This window comes from Chiloscyllium plagiosum, unplaced genomic scaffold, assembly GCF_037043375.1.
Source record: "Chiloscyllium plagiosum isolate Xiang-an unplaced genomic scaffold, Cpla_swu_hap1 HiC_scaffold_12, whole genome shotgun sequence".
Taxonomy (NCBI): Eukaryota; Metazoa; Chordata; class Chondrichthyes; order Orectolobiformes; family Hemiscylliidae; genus Chiloscyllium; species Chiloscyllium plagiosum.
The window spans coordinates 50,799,264-50,820,643 of NW_028270150.1; the positions used below are offsets into that span (position 1 = coordinate 50,799,264).

The 21,380-nt window shown below is 39.4% G+C and overlaps 2 protein-coding genes across 5 annotated transcripts in view; one reads left to right on the forward strand and one right to left on the reverse strand.

The window, feature by feature from the left end:
- nme7 (NME/NM23 family member 7) overlaps positions 1-734 on the forward strand; it is a 140,129-nt gene extending 139,395 nt beyond the window's left edge. For all 4 annotated transcript variants that reach the window (XM_043700893.2, XM_043700891.2, XM_043700892.2 and 1 more), the window contains one exon: positions 398-734. In XM_043700893.2, the coding sequence (XP_043556828.2) occupies positions 398-430 (33 nt within the window). In that variant the 3' untranslated portion in view covers positions 431-734. The remainder of the gene's footprint in view (positions 1-397) is intronic.
- LOC122555500 (sodium/potassium-transporting ATPase subunit beta-1-like) lies at positions 487-21,377 on the reverse strand. Its single transcript, XM_087992809.1, has 6 exons — positions 20,873-21,377; positions 19,251-19,379; positions 18,140-18,295; positions 7,802-7,986; positions 6,608-6,691; positions 487-1,608 (listed from the first exon to the last, which is right to left on the reverse strand). The coding sequence occupies exons 1-6, from the start codon at positions 20,970-20,972 to the stop codon at positions 1,345-1,347; spliced, it is 918 nt and encodes a 305-aa protein (XP_087848935.1). The 5' UTR covers positions 20,973-21,377; the 3' UTR covers positions 487-1,344.
- Positions 21,378-21,380: the final 3 nt, after the last annotated feature.

Below are 21,380 nucleotides of genomic sequence, written 5' to 3' on the forward strand. Positions count from 1 at the left end.
TTATCAAATTAGCTCTTTGAGCAAACAGTATAAGATCTACAGGGCCAGATGCAAGTGTGGCCCAGTGGTGGTGTCCCTTCCCCTAGAAGCAGCAGCAGCCTAGGATCAAGACAACCTGTAATATGTAACAACATCTAAGTGGATTAGAAAGTATTTACCTTTAAGTATTCCAGATGCTGTATAGTATCAGGAAGGTGTTTCTAGTTTTAGCTCATATAGATGCATGGAAGTTGAGTCTGCAATGACAGCCAGTTGGTGGTTCCTTTGGGTTCAGGTGTACAGCTGACATTTAGGTCTCAATGCGAACTGACTGAGCTGTAGTTCTCAATCAAGTCACACAATGATAATGACTTCAAGTATACATTATGCATATTAAAACTCAAGCTATTTATTTTAGGTGCAGTACTTTTTCAAGATCTTGGACAGTTGAAACATGGCTTGAACATCAATGGATTTCTTCATTTCAAGAAATAAATCTCAAGAATATAGGTTCATGAGTTTTATTTTTTTGTTGCTTTGAATCATGTGGAGTACTGTTCTCCCAACAAGGTTACAGATGTTACATTGCATTTGCATTTTACACCATGAACACCATCCTACTGCATTGGTTTAAAATAAAGGATTATGATTTTACCAGTGACTTTGGTATCTTTTATACATTAAACTTTGCAGAAAAATTTTACAACTGCATAAATATAAAATCTTCCATGAAAAATGGTTAAAACATTCACAGACACCACCAGGTGATGGCTCCAGCAAACAACTTTAATCACAATAGCTTGACAGCCCAACCCAGATCTCAACATAGATTGAAGATTAAACAGAACTAAAAGGAAGTGTAATAAAAACCCATCACCCTACACTTAACATTGCCAAAAGAAAATGCAATTTCTCCTCCCTCCCCCTACACAATTCAGAGTGCAGTATATTCATACACATGGGCATAACAAGTAAAATAGAGTACCATGGCAATTTTCAGAGTATTTACAACTTGGAAAGCAAAGCTTGCTTTGAAACTGCAACATGGTTTGAAGGACCAGTGAATGCACTACAGTACTGTACACTCAAACTCACACAAGGCACAAGGCAGCAATATCTAAAGGGACAGAAACAATGACTGCTACACATTAGTGGAATTATAATTTACAATAATGGACATACCCATGGCTCAAGTAGTATCATTTACAGTAGAATAAATATGTACTACTATTGCTTTTATGTTACATACCTAAGTAAATGCAGAAAGCTAGTGTAAAGCATATAGATTAAGTGTAGGTCCCATATGTATGACAGTTTGTTCAAGACTAAATTTGAAATAAAGGGGCAAGTTCTATTTTGCAATTATCAGCTTTTGACCTCAATTTTTACTTCAAAACGTCCCTGAGAGCGGTCCTTGTCACTATATTTAATATTTTCACCATACACTTTACACTCAATGCGAACTTCCACATTCTGCGAGATATTGTGGAACTGAATAGCAACTAAAGGCTGGAGGTATTTTGGCTGTAGACGCTTGCCATAGTATGGGTAGTACTGCAAAGGAAAGCCAGCATATCCTGCCAGACCAAAGTATTCCACAGATCCAACTTTACCTCTGTCTTCTTCTTTCTAAAAGAAGAAAAAAAAAGTTAATCACATTTCATACTTGAGGAGGTGCCGGTGTTGGACTGGGGTGGACAAAGTTAAAAATCAATAATCGGGTTATAGTCCAACAGGTTTATTTGGAAGTACAGTATAGCTTTCAGAGCACTGCTCCTTCATCAAGTAGCTAGTGGGTAGGATCTGTGTCTTGTGATCCTGCCTCATTAGCTACCTGACAAAGGAGCAACACTCCAAAAGCTAGTACTTCCAACTAAACCTGTTGGACTATAACCTGGTGTTGAGATTTTTAACATTTCATATAACCCAACTAAAAAGTTGAACATGGTAAGATAGGATACAAGCAAGAACTTGAGTTAATTTGTGGGAATATGGTTGCATTGAAAGTCTGGAAGTAACAAAAACACAAGTTAAGCTGAGTCAAGAGTGCAGATAGTTATTCTCTTTGTCCCTCTTCTTGTTAGGAACTTCAGAAAAAAGCCATTTATTCCCATTCATTTGCCAGTAGTGAAATGTAGTGCAGTTTTAAATCTTCAGTCACCAGATTAAGATCCTTGACAGTCATTTTTTTAAAAAATAAAATAGTACTACCCTAGTTAAAGTTATAAGATAGCCATTGCCAAAATGATTTGTTGAAATCTACTGACTGCACTTCATTTCATGATAAGAGTTCAATATGCTGTATTGCTACCCACAAAATTTCAGTTGTTCCCAACAGACTAATTACAGCTTTCAAAAACAAAAAGCTCCTTGCTTTGATTCAAGTTAGCTTAATAGTAGCTAAATTCAACAACCATGACAGGGGTTCATGAACAGATCCCTTGAGTTCACACCACTACAAAGTATCCAGATTTGGAATTTAGTTTGTGGAATTTGTCACACACGTGACTGTTCCAAGGTACTCATTGCAGTATCCATCAGCCACTCTTGTCATCACCTTGCATAATTTTAAAACCTGCAATTTTTAAAAGCAGTAGTAACAATGCCAAGCACCACAAATGCAAAGCAAAGAACAGGCCCTTGTGAAACTGTTAGAAAACTAGTTAGTACCACAATAATCCATTTATTTAAATTCAAGAACACGACATAAGAGCTCTTATTTGATCTAAAAAAGACCAAGCAATTCAAAAGCAAAGAAACATAGCAAAATGAGAGATTAGGACAGTTAGACTACTTTTGTCCAGGCTGCCTTAGAATTCTAAGGCACTTATGTATGCTTCTACTAGAGATTAACAATAAGACTATCATTACTACAAGAGAACCTCAAAAAGCAGTATTGCTGGCTTACGTAAAATGACATCTAACAAAAATGGAAGACTTTGTGCACCTGTACTGTGGAGGATATAAAGCATATCAAAAGGAGATGTAATCCACTTAAGTCAAAGAACTGGCTCAAAGGGTGGTGGTGGTGGAGGGTTCTTTTTCAGACTGGAGGCCTGTGACCAGTGGAGTGCCACAAGGATCGGTGCTGGGTCCTCTACTTTTTGTCACTTATATCAATGATTTGAATGTGAGCATAAGAGGTACAGTTAGTAAGTTTGCAGATGACACCAAAATTGGAGGTGTAGTGGACAGCAAAGAGGGTTACCTCAGATTACAACAGGATCTTGATCAGATGGGCCAAATGGTCGACAAGTGGCAGATGGAGTTTAAGTCAGATAAATGTGAGGTGCTGCATTTTGAGAAAACAAATCTTAGCAGGACTTATACACTTAAATGGTAAGGTCCTAGGGAGTGTTGCTGAACAAAGAGACCTTGGAGTGCAGGTTCATAGCTGCTTGAAAGTGGAGTCGCAGGTAGATAGGATAGTGAAGGCAGCATTTGGTATGCTTTCCTTTTATTGGTCAGAGTATGGCGTATCGGAGTTTGGAGGTCATGTTGCAGCTGTACAGGACATTGGTTAGGCCACGGTTGGAATATCGGGAGGATGTTGTGAAACTTGCAAGGGTTCAGAAAAGATTTACAAGGATGTTGCCAGGGTTGCAGGATTTGAGCTATAGGGAGATGCTTAACAGCTGGGGCTGTTTTCCCTGGAATGTCAGAGGCTGAGGTTTACAAAATCATGAGGGGCATGGAAAGGATAAACAGTCTTTTCCCTGGGGTCAGGTTGTCCAGACCTAGAGGGCCTAGGTTTAGGGTCAGAGGGGAAGATATAAAAGAGACCTAAGGGGGCAACCTTTTCACGCAGAGGGTGGTACGTGATGGAATGAGCTGCCAGAGGAAGTGGTGGTAGCTGGTACAATTGCAACATTTAGAAGGCATTTGGATGGGTATATGAATAGGAAGGGTTTGGAGGAATATGAGCCGGGTGCTGGTAGGTGGGACTAGACTGGGTTAGGATATCTGGTCAGCATGGACGGGTTAGACCGAAGCGTCTGTTTCTGTGTTGTACATCATTATGACACTATAACTTACAAATGCACATTTAAGTCAATGTTCTGAACCAGACTAGCCACACTAATAGAGCAGTTCAAAATGCAGCTCAGAGGCTAGTAGTTCTGCAACAAATAACTCACCACCTATCTCTCAAGCATCTGTCCATCTGCAAGGCAGAAGTCAGGAGTGTGTTGGAATACTCCCCACTTGCCTGGATGAATGAAGGTCCAACAAATCAATATTTAGGACAATGAAACCTACTAAATCAGTATTCACTACCTTAAACATTCACTTCCTTCAGAGAGCAACAGGGTGTTCCATTTCACAGGATGCACTGCAATAATTCAACAAAGCTCGTTCAGTTAAAACCTTCCAAAAACTTGCATAGTTTAAGAGGTCATGGCCAGATGAATGGGAATACCACCAACTGTAGTTTCCTCTCCAAATCCTACACACCACCCTAACAAACTAGATCACTGCTTCTTCATTGTGCATAGTTCAAAATGCTGGTCAACACTTAAGACCACTATGGGTGCCCCTAAACCAAGGGCTGCTGAGGTTCATCACTTTTGCTAGGCAATTAGGGATGGGCAATAAAAATGCTGGCTTGGTCAGTAATGCCCTAATTTCTTGAATGAATAAAACAATTAAATATCTGGTGTTTGTAAAAAGTTCTAAGTCCTTTACAGCCAATAAAGTAACTTTGAGTTTACGACGTTACAAGAGTAACTACAATGTGATTTTGGAAATATACAATGTGATTTTGAGCATACGAGAGATGTTAGTAAATACAGACCATGACAAAGATGATAATTCTCCTGCTGTTCTTTGAAATACCATGGGAGCTTTCAAATCAAAACAAGCAGCAACAGATGCATACCAGAACTTCAAGAGCGTCAAGGGGCAGAAGAGTCGGTGTAGTAGTCATCACTAAGGAAAGGGGCTGGGGAAGCTGAAGGAAGGGTTTGAAGGTGGATAAGTCGCCTGAACCGGATGGACTATACTATACGCCAGGGTTTGAAAGAGATAGCAGAGGAGATTGTGATTGGTAATCTTTCAGTTATCACAAGTCAGAGGGCCCTAGAGTACTAGAAAGTGGTTAATGTAACACCCCTGTTTAAGAAGGAGGGAAGCAGAAGACAGTTAGCCTAACCTCAGTCATTGGTAAGATTTTAGAGACCACTAAGAATTAGATTTCAGGAGTTCAGAGAAGTGCATGGTTAAAATAGGGACATCTTAGAGGAGAAAGTGAGGACTGCAGATGCTGGAGATCAGAGCTGAAAATGTGTTGCTGGAAGCGCGCAGGTCAGGCAGCATCCAAGGAACAGGAGAATCGACGTTTCGGGCATAAGCTCTTCTTCAGGAATGATTCCTGAAGAAGGCCTTATGCCCGGAACGTCGATTCTCCTGTTCCTTGGATGCTGCCTGACCTGCTGCGCTTTTCCAGCAACACATTTTCAGCTCTGATCTCCAGCATCTGCAGCCCTCACTTTCTCCCAGCAAAGATAGAGGACTGGTTGACTGGCAGGAGGTAGAGTGGGAATAAAGGGGTCTTTTTTTGAGATAGCAAGTGACTGGTACAGTCCCACAAGGGTCAGTGTTGGGACTACAACTATTCACATTATGCATTAAAGAATTGGACTAATGGTGTTGTGTTGCCTGAAAACTTAGCAACAAAAATAGGTGGAGGGACAGGTAGTGTTGAGGAAACAGGGAGGCTGCAGAATTGTTGGACAGGCTAGGAGGGAGGCTAGAAGGAATACAATGGGGGAAAAGCAAGTAGTTATGCACTTTTGTAGGAAGCATAGATGCCTAGACTACATCATGAAAACCTTTGGAAATCTGAAACAAAGACAACTTGGTAGTGCTAGTTCTGGATTCTCTTGAGGTCAACATGCAACATTAACGTTAATTTTAGGAAGGTTAGAATACAAAAGGCAGTGATGTACTGCTGAGGTTGTATAACGTTGTATTTAGAATATTGTGCACAATTTTGGGACCTGTACCTAAGGAGGGGACACAGAGGAGCTTGAAGAGAATGATCCTGGGTACAAAGGGCTTGTCATTGAAGCGTGATTGAGGACTATCGGTACACTATGGAGTTTAGATGGATGAGGAGAGATCTCATCGAAACCTTCAGAACGCAGACCAGCCGAGGAGTGAATGTGGAGATGTTTCCACTAGGAGAGGCTAGGATCCAATGTCGGAGTGAAGGAACAACCCTTTAGAAGGAGGAGGAGAAGGAGGAGAAGGAGAAGTAGTAAAATCCTCCAAATGCAAGATAGGTTAAAGACCCTCATCAGGAACCTGATTAAACCAATACACCATTCAATGCTAAAACTGTTGTCATGTGGTTTTTTAGACCAGACACTGGTCCAAAGCAGAAATTTCAACTGTTCAAGGAGTTAAAAAAAATGTATTCTTTCATTCAAAACAGCAACTGGTGATCCAAAGCACATGATATCAGAATGACCTTAAATCAATAAAACTATTTCAAAAGGAATGTCAGCTAAAGTACAGAATGATGAAATGGAATGAATGATCACAACAGTTACCAAAAGATATCCACAGATGTTCACTAATAAAATGGGAAGCTATTAGCCTCATCCTGCTTCAAAACAAAAACTCTTACCTTTGCTGTGCAATGAATTGGAAGAACAAATGGATTATAATTTGCCTGCAACTCTTCAGGAAGATCACTGTTATTCTTTGGAGGCTAAAAGGAAAGAATTCAACAACCAGTGAAACCCACAATTATTTAGAAAATTAAATTTTGTGTTCCTCCAAAAACAGAGCACAAATTAGTGTTTGGGTGCTATGACACCTCTGAACCAGGTGGGATTTCAATCAAGGCCTTCTGGCTCAGAAGTAGTACCGTAAAAGTCTCAAAAAAATAAACTCGATACTTCTATAAATTGAAAGGATGAACTTTGCCATAAAAGTAATGGTGCTGCATTGATGCATGAAATTGTTACTGAATAAATTGCCCAACTACTTCAGGAGGCGGAGATAGACAAATACAAATCTCCAAAACTTTACTGACTTACTCTATACATTGCAACATTATTCTTTAGAACTAGCTGAAATTGCACATTAATTGCCAATCGCCAGAGAAAATGAGGATAAGTAACAATTGCTGACCTGATCACAGACATTCACCTCAAAAATATCAAAATAATGCGCCTTTAATGATAGTTAACACCACCAAACATCATCCCTGGCTAAAAAAGATAAACGATTCAATTGCAATCCTGCACGTATCTAAATTGAGATTTATTCTGAGAGACTTATTAAAAGTCTCAACTGTAGTTGCCCTCAATCCAAATCTTTTGTTCCCTCGATTTCTTTCTGTATGCAAATCACCTGCTTTTCCATAGTCTTTAAATCTCAATTGAGGAGGTTGACCGTCAGTTGAATTATTCACCTAGGGCTCATATGGCCTTCTTACATTACAAGGCAAATGTCCAGAAATTAAGCTGAGGTGCAGGGAGTCATTGAACATTTGTCATCAGATGCTCCATTCTAGCAAGATCTGCATTGACATAGCAGCAATGAAAATAAACCTCTTCAATAACAAGGGGCTAGAATAAGTGGTTAGTACTATCTTTTACAACACTGAACTGCATCATAAAATTTAATTTCTTGTATCACCAAACCAGACTGACTTGACTTTTAAAAAAAACTTGGCACCAACAGTCCAACTGTCCACAAATATGGAACTGTATCCTAACTGACCGTTGCAGTGCTTGGTTCTTGGAATGCTGAAAAGCAAGCCAAATTTGTATCTTACCCAAACATTACTAAACTAACTTTGAAGTAGTCTCACCTTGGGATAGAAGTTAATAATCCTGTTGAGCTTGGCTATAATGCAGGGTCTGCCTTCTGAATAGCCGTAATTAGGATCATCCAGTCCAGAACAATTCTTAAGCCATTTGCGGTAAAATGGGCACACTTTCTTCTGTCCATTTGATCCGTCTAATGAACCTCTCTCAATATAGTCTCCTGGAGATTCTAAAGTACAGGTTATTAGATTTTAGTAACAGTACTTAATTTCAAAGTCAATTCAAACAACCCAAGCATTTTACTGAAGTAAACAAAACATTTCAAGAGGATATGCTATAAAAAGTGTCACTAAAGTGGAGGATAAAAATACAGATGTTAGCTTTATGGACTTCCAAAGGGCATTTCATAAAATACTGTCCTAAAAGGCTCATTGAATTGAAAGCATATTATTGAACTGGTCGGAAACTTGGTTGAGTGGCAGTACCCAATGAACAGTATTGGGAAAGCATCATGTACTCAAGTATTAGTGAGACAAATTATGGAACAGAAAACCAAATTCAAATTTTCTCCTGACAAAGTTGGCCATGTTAGCAATAACATTCGAAAGAAAAAAAATGATTAAACTAAGTGAATTTCAATGTAACCAATGCAAGATCATCCAGTTTGGCATAAAAAGCATTGAACTAACCTAGGACAAAGAAGATCGAAAGTGATTTGGTTGTCTAGATACATTGTACATTTCCATGAAATCTTGATCAATGTGAACAGAGTATTTAAAGAACCAGAATCCAATAGTAAAACTCATTTCAATTATGCAAAACACTGGTTAGACAATAGTTGGAGTATTGAGCTGTCAGACACTCCTTTAAAAAAATGAAAGTCCTGGTCTTGGATTGAGTGCAATACAGGTTTACTGGAATTCTCTCTAGCCTTCAATGTTTAAATGATAAGATATTACAAACTAGGGTTTTATTCCTTGGAATTTAAAATATGGCATGAAATTTGTATTAAATTAAAGTAGAATAGACAGGATAAATACAGAAGCTCATCCCATTGGTTCACATTTAGGACTAGGTAGTACAACAGCCACCCTCAGACAACAACTCACCAGGACAAAGGACCCGATACCCAGCATGAGCAAAACCAACGTAGTGTACAAAATCCCATGCAAGGACTGCACAAAACACTACATAGGATAAACAGGAAGACAGCTAACGATCTGTATCCATGAACACCAACTAGCCACGAAACGACACGACCAGCTATCCTTAGTATCCACACACAGATGACAGGCAACATGAGTTCGACTGGGACAACACTATTATTATAGGACAAACCAAACAGAACAGCCAGGGAATTCCTAGAGGCATGGCACTCATCCACAGATTCTATCAATAAACACATCGACCTGGACCCAATATACCGGCCACTGCAGCGGACAGCTGGAACGGACAACCAGAAGCCGCAGACACAAACCACTATAAATGCCGGAGGAAACAACAGAAGCGCTTCACAGGATGCTTCCAAGCACGGAGGATGTCACCTAGACAGGGGATGAAATGTCTGCAACACAAATTCCCAGCTCGGCAAACAGAACCACAACAACGAGAACCCGAGCCATGAATCTTTTCACAAACTTTGAACTAGGAAGTACAGTTTCAAGAATTAGGGCATGAGCCTTTAGGAATGATATCTAAAGCAGTGCCACACACAAGATACTCTCCTGGAAATATGAGACCAAGATAGATAAGTGTAGTTAGGTCTCAGGTTATTCATGATCTCACAATGGTGAAAACAATTTGAGGGACAAAAAAAAGCCCATTTGTTGCCATGTACGTTTTCAATTCATTATCACCACCACCCCCTACCGCAACCCAAACACATACTAACAAGCCTAACTTCAAGCTGTAAGCATACATGATAAACCGGCTCCAAAAAAAAACAGGAGTGGTATTCTAAATGCAATTTGTATTTAAACATTCTTCCAATCCCATACAGCTGCGCAAAATATCACCAGACCAGTTTCCTCTTTTCAGAGTTTACTTTAGTATTCTCTGAAGGATTCACAAAGGACTTGTTTATTGATCCCTTAAAGCTTCAAGGGCAACACTACAACAATTTCAATGATGGCAAAAAAAAATGAACAATCCAGAGCAAGAATAATTAGCTGAGGGAGAGCTGATTTCAATGGAGCAAGAATAAGCTGGACTGTATAATGGAAACAAATGATAGGTGTCAGGTAGGAAAGACAACTGAGATTCAGGCTGAATGTAGAAGGCTCAAAAGGGAGGTGAAAAGCAGCTAACAAATGGGATTATGAAAATGCACCAACAGTTAACCAAAGGAAAACCCCATGGCATAGCAAATAGGGGTTGTTAAAAAAAAAGTACTGTAGGGCTGATTAGGGAACCAAAAAAGGAGATTTACACACAAACAGGGAGCATGGCTGGATGCAAGTGAAATACCTTGCTTTTTTTTTTTAAAAGAACCAAACCTGCAGATTCTATCCAGGCCATGAATGACAAGTAGTAAAAAGGAGGAAACTAGAGTTTTAAATCGAAAATGACGACATATTGTAAAATAGTCTATCCATAAATTTAACGTCACCACAGCTGGATAAAATGCATGCATTATTTAAGGAAGCAAAATGCAGAAATACAGAGGCACTGGCCGATAATTTTTCAGTCTGCCTTAAGATTCGGGTGATGCCAGAGGACTGAAAATTGTTTAAAAATAAGCCCAACAATTAAGACTAGTCAGTTTAACTTCAGTCTGGGGACAGTTCCAGTGATAATAATTTTGGTTGGAATTAAGAGCCATGCGGACAATTATGAATTCAAGGACAGCCACAGGTTTCTTAAGGGAAAATCATGTTTAACTTGGGGCTTTCTGAAAAGGTAATATGGTTGTTAAGATCATTAGAAACAGGCACAATAGGAGTAGGCCATTTGAGTCTCAATCCTGCTCCACCATTCAATAAGATAGTGGCTAATCCAATATTCCTTATGTCCACTTTACAGCCCTTTCCTCAAACTCTGGATTCTTCTACTAATCAAGGATCTGTCTCAGTCTTAAATACATACAAGGACTCTGCTCCTACAGCTTTGTGGCAAGCACCACCAAATAAACCCTGAAGAAATTCCTCATCTCAGTCTTAAATTAGCACTGGTTTATCCTGGACAACACCCTCTGATCCTAGACCCTCCCAAATGAGGAGAAACAGCCTCGGTATTTACCCCGTCAAATCGTAAGAATCCTATGTACTTCAATGAGATCACCTCTCATTCTTCTAAATTCCAATGAATCCCAACCGATTTAACTTTTGCTCAGATGATAATCCTTCCACACTAGGGATCATAGCAGTGAATCTTCTCTGAACTGCCTCCAATGATAGATCATCTTTCCTTAAATAAATGTGGTATATGTAAATGTCCATAAGGTGCGTCACAACAAAATTAGAGTTAGAGCTCAGAATTTTTAAAAAAAGGCCATTAGCAACATGGATACACAACTAGCCGAGGTGACACAGGAAACAGTAACAACAAATGGGTATCTTTCAGATTGGGGGGTGGGCGCGATTGTATGGTACTCCCAGGTTTCAGTACTGTATCCTATCTTTTCCACATTTGTCATAGTTATAGTTACACAGCACGGAAACAGACTGCTTGGTACCTTAAACCGATCTAGATCTAGTCCCAGTCAAAACCCTCTAAACCCTTGCTATTATGTATCAAAGCAGATGTTTTTTAAATGCTGAAATGATACCCACACCACCACTTACCTTGGCAGCTCGTTCCATGCATGCACTACCCAGCAAGAAAAAAAAATTGCTCCTCAAAACCTTTTCTATTTTAATATCTTTTCTATTAAAGAAAGATCAGAATTGAATGTAGTATTCTAAAAGTGGTCTCACTAATGTCCTGTAGGAATATAGAGTGCCACGTGATATCCCAACTCCTATACTCAATGCAATGACCAATTAAGGCAAATGTGCCAAATGCCTTCTTCACCACTGTCTATCCACAACTCCTTTCAAGGAGCTATGCACCTGCACCCCAAGGTTTTCATTCAGCAAGATTTTTTGTTTTAAAAAGTATTTAGGTTCCAGTATGCAAGTACAATTTCAAAGTTTGCTAACAGAAAACTTGGAAGAATTGCAAACCAAGCTGAAGTGTGCAGATGATGGGTGTGCATGCGCATGCATAAGTCATTAAAGGTGGCAGGTCAGTTAGAAACAGTTAAAAGCATACAGTATCAAGGCTTTAATAAGGATAGTGCAAGGGGATTATTCTGAATTATTGTAGTGTTCTGGGTATTACACATTGGAGTGTGCAAAGATGTTCATAAGAATGGCTACAAGGATGAGAAGCTTCAATTATGTGCATGTATTGAAGAAGTCATTTTTACTTAGAGAGAAAGCAAAGATGAAGTTTGATATAAATTTTCAAAATCATGAGTACTCCAAACAAACAGTTTGTTCCTACAAAAAAGGATCAAAAACAAAAAGGCAGAAGAAGCAAATGTGACATTATGAAAACCTTGAGTATTTAGGGTCTGGAATGCACTGCCTTGAAGTTTGGCTAGAGACATGTTCAATTCAAGAGTTCAGAGGATGTGCTTTCTATTGAACTAAATCACTTATGTGCAGAAATGCAAGAAAGAATAGAAGAATGGCACAAAGTGATGAAGCACATCCAGACAGATGTACATAACAGGCCAAATGACATCCTTCTGCTGAATAAGCTACCTATAGTTAATAGGAGTTTAAAAATCAAGAGTGGTTCAAGAAACTGGACTATATTTAGCATTCACTTTGTGGCACCCAACCCCATTTCAATCCAGGATATCAAAAGATATAACTAATACATTATTTTGATGAAAGAGATAGTGAACATTTACTATAAAGTAAACTTCACAAACCTTTAGTCCCAGTAATAAAAGTTTACAAAGACAAGCTTCTATATTGAATCAATTTTAGTTGCTAATTCTTGATGATTGGCATAGGCAAACCATCAAACAAGCTGGACTTAACACATCAATACCTGACAGTGTACTAAACCACTAAGAAGCATGTTCAAAAAAGTTCAAATTCTTCTGCTTTTTGGTTATAATAAATTAGTGTACAAATCATTCCACAGTATTTGATAAAAAAAATACTGTACAAATTGAGAATCACCATTGGTTGCTAACAGTTTCCAGTACTCCACTGTTGAGTTCAAAATAAAGAACTTGCAGATTTTACATCACAAAGATTGAACATCAATTAAATGGACTGTTAAACAGGACTACTTAACAGCACAAGGTAGATTTTAATGGCACTTTCACATTGCTGAAATGGCAAATTCCTAAACTACATTCCCTTGCCCCTCAGCTAATTAGATATTAATAGATTTTTAAAATGCAAAAGGTACTCAGTTTGTTTTCTTACTATTTCTTCAGTTCTATGTTCCTCTTTTTATACTTAAATAGGGAACAGCAGATAATTAATTCACACCAAATCATTTCTTAATTTATTGAGGAATATTTTGCTCAAAGTACATCTACACAGGACAGAGAAGACGAAGTACTCTAATTAACAATCAAGTGGAGATGAAAGACGTGGCAAACACTTTGCAAAACACCTACATTCTTCTGCAAAAATAACAGCTTCAGGTTACCTGCCACTCCAACACCATATTCCCTGGCCATCTGTCTTAGGCTTACAGCAAAGCTCAATGCAAGCCGAAAAAACAGTATCTCATTTTGCATTTGGGCACTCTACAGCCTTCAGGACTCAATAGTGAGTTCAATACTTCAGGACCTGAGCACCTTCTCCACTGACCTTAGCCCAATTCGTACATCTTGTCATCACTTGGGCTGCTTTCACAACCAACCCATTGTCAGCTACTAAAGATCCCCTTTAGCAGCTGATTCTCCCAGGCTGACCATTACCCATTCTGCCTAACTGATGTGCCTCTGCGTTCCACCTCCACCTATTATTTACTCTTTGCCCAGCTTCAGCATGTATACCAACCTCTTCCTAGCTACAATCAGTTCCGAAGGAAACTGGACCCAAACATTCACTGCTTTCTATCCAGACGCTGTCAGACTTGGAGTTTCTCCAGCAATTTGTTTTTCTTTGATTTCCAGCATCTGCAAGTTTTTTTTTTATTGTTTACTTGATGCTTGTATTTGAATGCTTCAACAATCACAGAGACATACTACAGCCATTGTCTTCACAAGAGGTCCATAAATACCAGGTACATAAACAACTCAATGTTTTAGTAGAAAGGAGCACAGCCAAACAGCAAAGTGGCCCAAGAGCCACAGAACTCAACAACTGTTGAGGAAAATTGCATAACAGAGCACTTGCTTTGTTTACTATGAAGTTGAAAGTTGGTTTAAATTAGGCCAGGAAACTAATGATTGTATTCATGATGTTTTCTGGCCACCTAATTGCTGCTCCGTAAATTACTGATACAGTTAGGATTTTAGCCTCCAACATTACCAGGATAGGCTAATTTCCAAAATAATTAAAGTATACAGACTTCAACAAACATTAAAAAATACTATGCAGATGTTGTTTAAAGGAACAGACCATAGCACATCTGAAACAGATTTCAAAACCATTAGTTTTTGTTTGTGTACAAGTCACAATTTCAAAATATGCAGCTGATAAAACTTAAACACTGAACATATGAAAATTATGATATATTTCATTAGAACATAGGCTAGGGGAATAGGCATATATGGGATACATAATGTAATACATTTTGGTAGAAACCTTGATAAACCAGTCTGAGGTCAGCTGCAGTATTGTACCCAATTCAGAGTACTAAACTTTAGGAGTGATGTGATTTTGTTTGAAAGGAATACTCAAGACCTTTTCAAGAATGGAAGCAAGGATTGAATGATTTCAATTACATGGATAACTTCACAAAGCTGCAGTTATTTTTCTAAGAGGTCAGAGGCTAGGAATTGTGCAGCAACTATCTTCTAATTCCCAAAGCTTGTCCATGATCCACACTTCCAAGTCAGGACTGTGGCTGAATACTCCACACAGCACGGTGGCACAGTGGTTAGCACTGCTGCCTCACAGCGCCTGAGACCCGGGTTCAATTCCCGCCTCAGGCGACTGACTGTGTGGAGTTTGCACGTTCTCCCCGTGTCTGTGTGGGTTTCCTCCGGGTGCTCCGGTTTCCTCCCACAGTCCAAAGATGTGCAGGTCAGGTGAATTGGCCATGCTAAATTGCCCGTAGTGTTAGGTAAGGGGTAAATGTAGGGGTATGGGTGGGTTGCGCTTCGGCGGGTCGGTGTGGACTTGTTGGGCCGAAGGGCCTGTTTCCACGCTGTAATGTAATCTAATCTAAACTTGCCTGAATGAGTGCAGATCCAACAGCACTTAAGAAGCTTGACAACATCTAGCACAAAATGGTCCACTTGACTGGCCACAGATATTCACTCCCTTCCCCACAAACTCAGTACAGGTTGCTATTGTCTATAAGATGCACTACAGAAATTCGCTAAGATCCTTAAACAAATCCATAACCACTTCCACCCAGTGTGAGAAGGGCAGCAGATAAAGGAAACACCACCTGCAAGCTCCCCTCCAAGCCACTCACCATCCAGACCTGGAAATTTATCACCATTCCTTCAGTGTCATCAGGTCACAGTTCTGGAATTCCTTACCAAATTACACTGTGAACCTAAATATGACAAATAGACTGCAAATGTCCAAGGCAGCTGCTCACCACCATCTTCAAGATCAACTAGGATGGACAATAAATGTTGGCCTAGCCAACACTACTGAGCCAATACCACCCATATCCCAAAAAGAAATTTATAAAATAGTTCAACCGGCCAAAAAGAGACAACTGGACAGTTCTTCATAAAGTACCTAGACAGAAGGGAGAAATTGTTCTCATGATCAAAGGCTTAAGAGCAAGAGGATATGAATTTATGGTGATTGCTTAAGATGTGAAAGAACTTCTCCCTTCACCAAACTACCCCAAAATGAGTAAAAACAATTATTTCAAAGGTTTGGCCATTTAGGCTGTGGCAAGGCACCAGTACGCTGCCAGAGATTAATCTATGGCTTTTGCAATGCAAAAGCACATTCTTTGGTTGACAAAGGCTGAACAAAACTCAACAGTGACACCATGTGGGTGATTGTCAAACTACATGCTTAAATTCATCTGGTGTGTAAATGAAGGAATAGATTAGTTAGAGATTTGTACTTCAAGTTGAGGGATTTAAAAACCAACCTGTTTGGACACACTAGCTGAAGCTTGAACTTGGATATTCTGCCCAAAACGTTGGGAGTCTACCACTGTGCCACGAGAATCCCTTCAGGTGTAAATTTAGTGCCACCTCCTCCTTCCACCAAGTAATTAACTGTTCTACTGAATTTAGTTAACAATTTTTGAATTAGTGACCATTTCAACAGTTTGAATGTATTCTGGTACATTGCACTGAGGGATTACTACATTGTTGGCATCACTATTCTTGCATATATGAAAGGTTAAAGCCTAACTATGATTCAGCTAAACATTCATGCACCCATTACAAAATCTAAAGGGGACAGCCTTTGGCTCCGTCTTAATCAAACTCTTAACACTACAACTAACTAGAAATACTAGTCACTACCATTCATAAAATTTCATGTCTGCAATTCAAATAAAAATAATTTTAATTGCTTGGCTATAGAGTTCTGTTGCTATTGGGACTTGATATTTCAATTTGTTGTGGAAAATATAACATTGCTCCTCAAAAAAGGTATGAAAGGTGCAGTTTATGATGAGGTGTAGGCTGAACAACAATCTCCTTGTCAGCAAGGTGTGTGTGCGCGCGTGATCTCAGACTTACAAAATGTTAACAGGACCATACAGAGTAATGCAGGGAGTTCATGATGGGTGCATCCAGAACCAGTCTGAGGATTTGGGGTCACAGTCGGAGGATTTGGGATAGACCAATTAGTATCGAGATGGACATTTATTCACCCAAAGAAAGGTGAGCCTGTGTAATTCATTACCAAGAAAGTTGTTGATGCCGAAACATTGAATGTTTTCAAGAGGCAGCTAGACATAGCACTTGGGGCGAATAGGATCAAAAGGTACTGGTGATAAAGCAGAATTGGCTATTGAGTTGGATAACCAGTCATGATCATGATGAATGGCGGAGCAGGCCAGAAGGGTCAAATGGTTTCCACCTGCTTTATGTTTTCAAGAGGATTTCCTCTTTCCCTTCCATTATACATTATATTGTACCCACTCATTTAATTATACAAACTTTGCATCCCCCAGAACTTTCATTCCTACCCAAATTTATTCCTTCAATGTTTGCCACAGTACATGCAGTCCCTTCATCCAAGATATTAACATAAATCACGAATAGTTGCTACCCCAGTGATTCCTGTGATATTCCACTCGTCTCCACCCTAAAATGACCTATTCATCCCAACTGTTGTCTGTTAATTAGCCAGTCCTCTATCCATGTTAGCTTATCATTGCATTTTCTTATACATTAGTTTATCACCTTATTAAAACACCTTTTGGAAAGTATGTTATATCTACTAAGCACTGCTTTTTATCTTACACTAAAATAGAGATAATTCACAAGAAATAGCAAACGGGAAGCGCTCATTTATACTGAGAAAGGATGGACTGATTAGTTGGCACATGGTTGGTGGGAGACATTGCCACTGGGAATGCAACAGCTAAATGTCAATTGAGTTAACTGCCAAGTTTTGTTTGAATTTTAAACCAGGCAAGTTGACTGAGATTGGTCAAGACAATATCCTGAAAAAGAAAAGGAACCCGTGAAAATCACTTATTTAATTCAGTCAAAACAATCTGAGCATACCCATGTTCCTTCTGTCTACAAAGGACAGGGCCTCACGTTTTAACATATACAGGTTCCCTTCACCATAACTGATTCTGACAATCCTAAATTGGTTTCCACCATAACTATGCACTCATTTAGCAAGTCACATTTATTTGACCAATTTTCAGATTTGCAAGTGGAAAGTTTTGAGATAGCTTGATTTCTGTCCGTCTCCTGTTAAAATTACAGTTGTTACAATTGAGAATCTACAATCTGATGGGACTTTCTAGCATGTAGGAAACTTCAGAAGACTACATAACACATCCACAATTTCTGTAGCCAGTAGCCAATCTTTTTAGCCCCTAGCATAGCAGTCTTATTAGCCTTAAGTTCCATTAGCATTCTTTTAACTTCTTCCTGTAGTGTACACTTCAAGTTCCTCCCTTCATTTTGTCTCAATTTTTAACAATTCTTAGGATGCACGGTGTCTCTTCCGTGAAGACACATATACTATATACTTATCCAAAGCTTGTGCTGTGCGCACAAGTCATGCTTACCAGAGCAATTTACCTAAACTTACCATCACAGGACTTAAAAATAGAGTTGTCTTGCTGACTGGATTCATTGTAAAGTTCCACAAAACTCCTTAAACTGGTCACAAAGCTTTCGTAAGACTTTGGGTTTGACACACTAAAGGAGATTTCGGTTTTTGCTGAATATGGTGTATGAGATAGTCCTAAGAAAATGAAATGTAAAAGTTTGAAAATATAATAAGTTATACATGTTTGGTGATTAATTAGTAACATGCAAGATTACTGTATTCAGTAAATCATTATCTTTGTATCTTAATGAAATTGTAATGCAAACACTGAACTGATGAAACGATTTAACATGCCCCCTCAAACAAAAAGCATCCACCAATATTAGGAACATCCGAGCCCACAATCAGCGGATTTCCAGACCAAATGGTAATAACTGTTGCAAACAAAGTAAACCATTTGCAATGAACTACTCAACCAGTTCACTCCAATTCACCATGCAGTAACCCATCCATGGAAACAAATACATGGAGAGGTATTACATGATATTAAGTGACTCCCTACCCAAAGTTTGTACAAAAATAATTGTTATTTGCATGCTAGAGTACAACTCTGCTAATGTACATCAAGAAAAAAGATACTTTACAAAAGCAGGTTAATGCAATAAAGCTTAACTAGCATAAGCATAATCTATCCTGTATCGCATTTACAATTAAATCTAAAAGTACAAACAGTTTACAAGTAAAGCTCTACGTGGTCTTTGATAATAACCAGAATATACAACATTTAACATGATTAAGCGAAACTACTTTGTATCAACGTCTGAATCTGAATTAATTCCTTCTAAAATAAAGATCCATTATTCAATTTACCCTTACGTAATTTTTTTTAACGTAAAATAAATATCAAAATTAAACTCCGTGGAAGAGTGCGTGGGAGGTTACCATGTATGCATACTGAAACGACCTGCAGCTTAGTGGCACTATTACACGCAGGCTTTTCCATTGCGCCTCATTCGGGCAAGTGGATAACAACAAATCGGGAAGCACTGAGTACGAAGTTATTTACACGATGAAAAGTCAAATTTCACTTCCCCGAACAGTTACCAAACACAGCCCTGTCCGTAATGCTCAAAATTGCAAAACATTATACCTGGAGGTGCAATTCTGTCCTGATATTTCGGTTCGAAATCACTAATAGTGAGCAGCAACACTTGAATTGTTCCGATGAAGATCCCAGCAAGGCACCCATAAAAAATCAAGTAGAACAAGAATATCTTGACTACAGGAAAAAAAACAACACACAATTAGACATTACTGGTTTTATTCAAGTCGAATACCAGTAACCGTTCGGATTTTGTATTTCAAATATCTTAATCATGATATTGTTCGCCCCATTTATTATTATTTATTAATAATAATAACAACAATAATGTCATAACGTGATGCAATTTCAAAGCTTTGGGCAAAAAAGGCTGTTATTGAGAAGGGATATGACTCAGAATGGGAGGGGTGCTTTTCTAGCAACGGGCCATGCTGATAAAATGTCCTCCAGAGTTTCAAACAGCGAGGCTCAGTTGACACTTTAGGCAAGGTCCTTCGGAAAATTTCCACCCGATGACGAGAAGGGAGTGTTCAGTCAGAGGAGGAGGAGACTTTGGGCCAATAATTCATTAGTAATGAACTTACATACTCATGATAAGATTGTGTAATGTTTATTGGTGCGGAGAAGGTTGAAAATCGATGTAAAAGCCCGATATAAAACAGATTTTGTGAAACAGATGACCTCTCAAATTAGTGACTCCGCAACCAGAAGCAGGATTTTGTTTGCCAGTAACAAAAGCTCCTGAGATCCCGCCTGGTGGCTAAGTTTAAAAGCTAAAACTAACCAAATTGATCATGATCATGAACCTAGATGATCAGCATTTCGGAGGGACGACACCACACAGGTGAAGTTGAAATGTACACAGGGCTGTCTGGGTACATAAGATAACCACCGGTTGCTAAGAGACGCAAGAACTCGGACCATTTTCCTCGCCATTTATTTCCCTTTTCAACTCCCAACTTCCACTTCGGCCTTATTTATTCGCTCATCACAAGGGAATTCCGTGGATCCGATCATTTAACAGTATTTGTTTTAAGTTTTCAGACTTAACCAAGCGATATAAAGGGGGTACACAGTGTCGAGCAAGCTCGGCGGCGTGCTGCAAAGCGCACCACCTTGAATAACCTTGGACTGCGGAAATTGTGCTTTCAAACTTCTGGTTTCCCCACACCCATGCTTTCCTTCTACACTATCACATGTTAACCCCAAAAAACTGAAGCAAAGATCACCAAACATTATAATGTAAGATATTCAGAAAACTTCTGCACCACTCTCACAGTAGAAAATGAATGCCCAGTCACGCAGGAAGGCAACGTCCTTCACATTGACTTTTTTTTCAAAAATACACACACACCGAATCACGCACATCACATGAAGGCGGAAGCTGGTGCCATTTACCCGCTCGCTTTCTGGCACTCTGGCTATAAAATGGTGCGCGACTATCTTTTGTCTCAAGATATTTCCTTTGAAAAAAAACGATCCGAGTCGTCCTCGCGTTTAAAAAACGGCGAATAAAATTTCCAGATTATCCTCTCGGAACAATTCCGCAGTGTTCAATGGCAAATCGAGATTAAAAGTGGAGGGAGGAGGGAGGGGGGAGAAGAGGGAAGGACCGATCACTTTTCTCTTACAAATAAGAGGGAAGGGGGTGAAAGACAACGATCACTTACACCAACTGCTACCGGTCCGGCCTAGAAATTGTTTTTTCTCGGAATCCCAGAGGAATTTCTTCCAGTCTCCATCGGCCTCCTTGGCCTTTGCCCGTGCCATGTTGTCTCGAGGAACGGAGGGTGGTCGAAGAGTTGCTGAAAGTTGGCTTCCCTTAAAGCAGGTCCTCGCTCGCGGAAGCGGCGCGCGCCCTCCCAGCCGTTACTCTTCAAAAACCAAAGGACGGTTGGAAGCTGCTTACCCTCGCGGCGTCCCTCCCACAGGAGGAGGAATGGAAAACGTGGAGGTGGTGTGCGATGGAGAGCGAGAGAGGAGGAGGCGGGGGGAAAAAGGAGACTGTTGAGAGGTAGAGTGAAGCCTAAAACCTCAGTAAGATTTTTGATTGATTTTTTTTCCGTTTGCGGTTTTTCGTAAAATATATTTTTTTTAATCCCAGGCTTCTTTTAATCTCGGGTGAACAATAGCCGAGGAGGAAGGGAGAGGGGTGGGGGGGGTGGGAAAAGAAAAAGG

Bases quoted from the DNA above. Each gene is read 5' to 3' on its own strand.
- LOC122555500 (XM_087992809.1), bottom strand. From the start codon at position 20,972: ATGGCACGGGCAAAGGCCAAGGAGGCCGATGGAGACTGGAAGAAATTC. The intron at 18,296-19,250 runs GTATAATGTTTT...TCATTTTCTTAG, and splicing joins GGACAGAATTGCACCTCCAG to GACTATCTCATACACCATAT. The intron at 7,987-18,139 runs GTAAGTTTAGGT...CCTGTACTTTAG, and splicing joins TATTTTTAAGTCCTGTGATG to AATCTCCAGGAGACTATATT.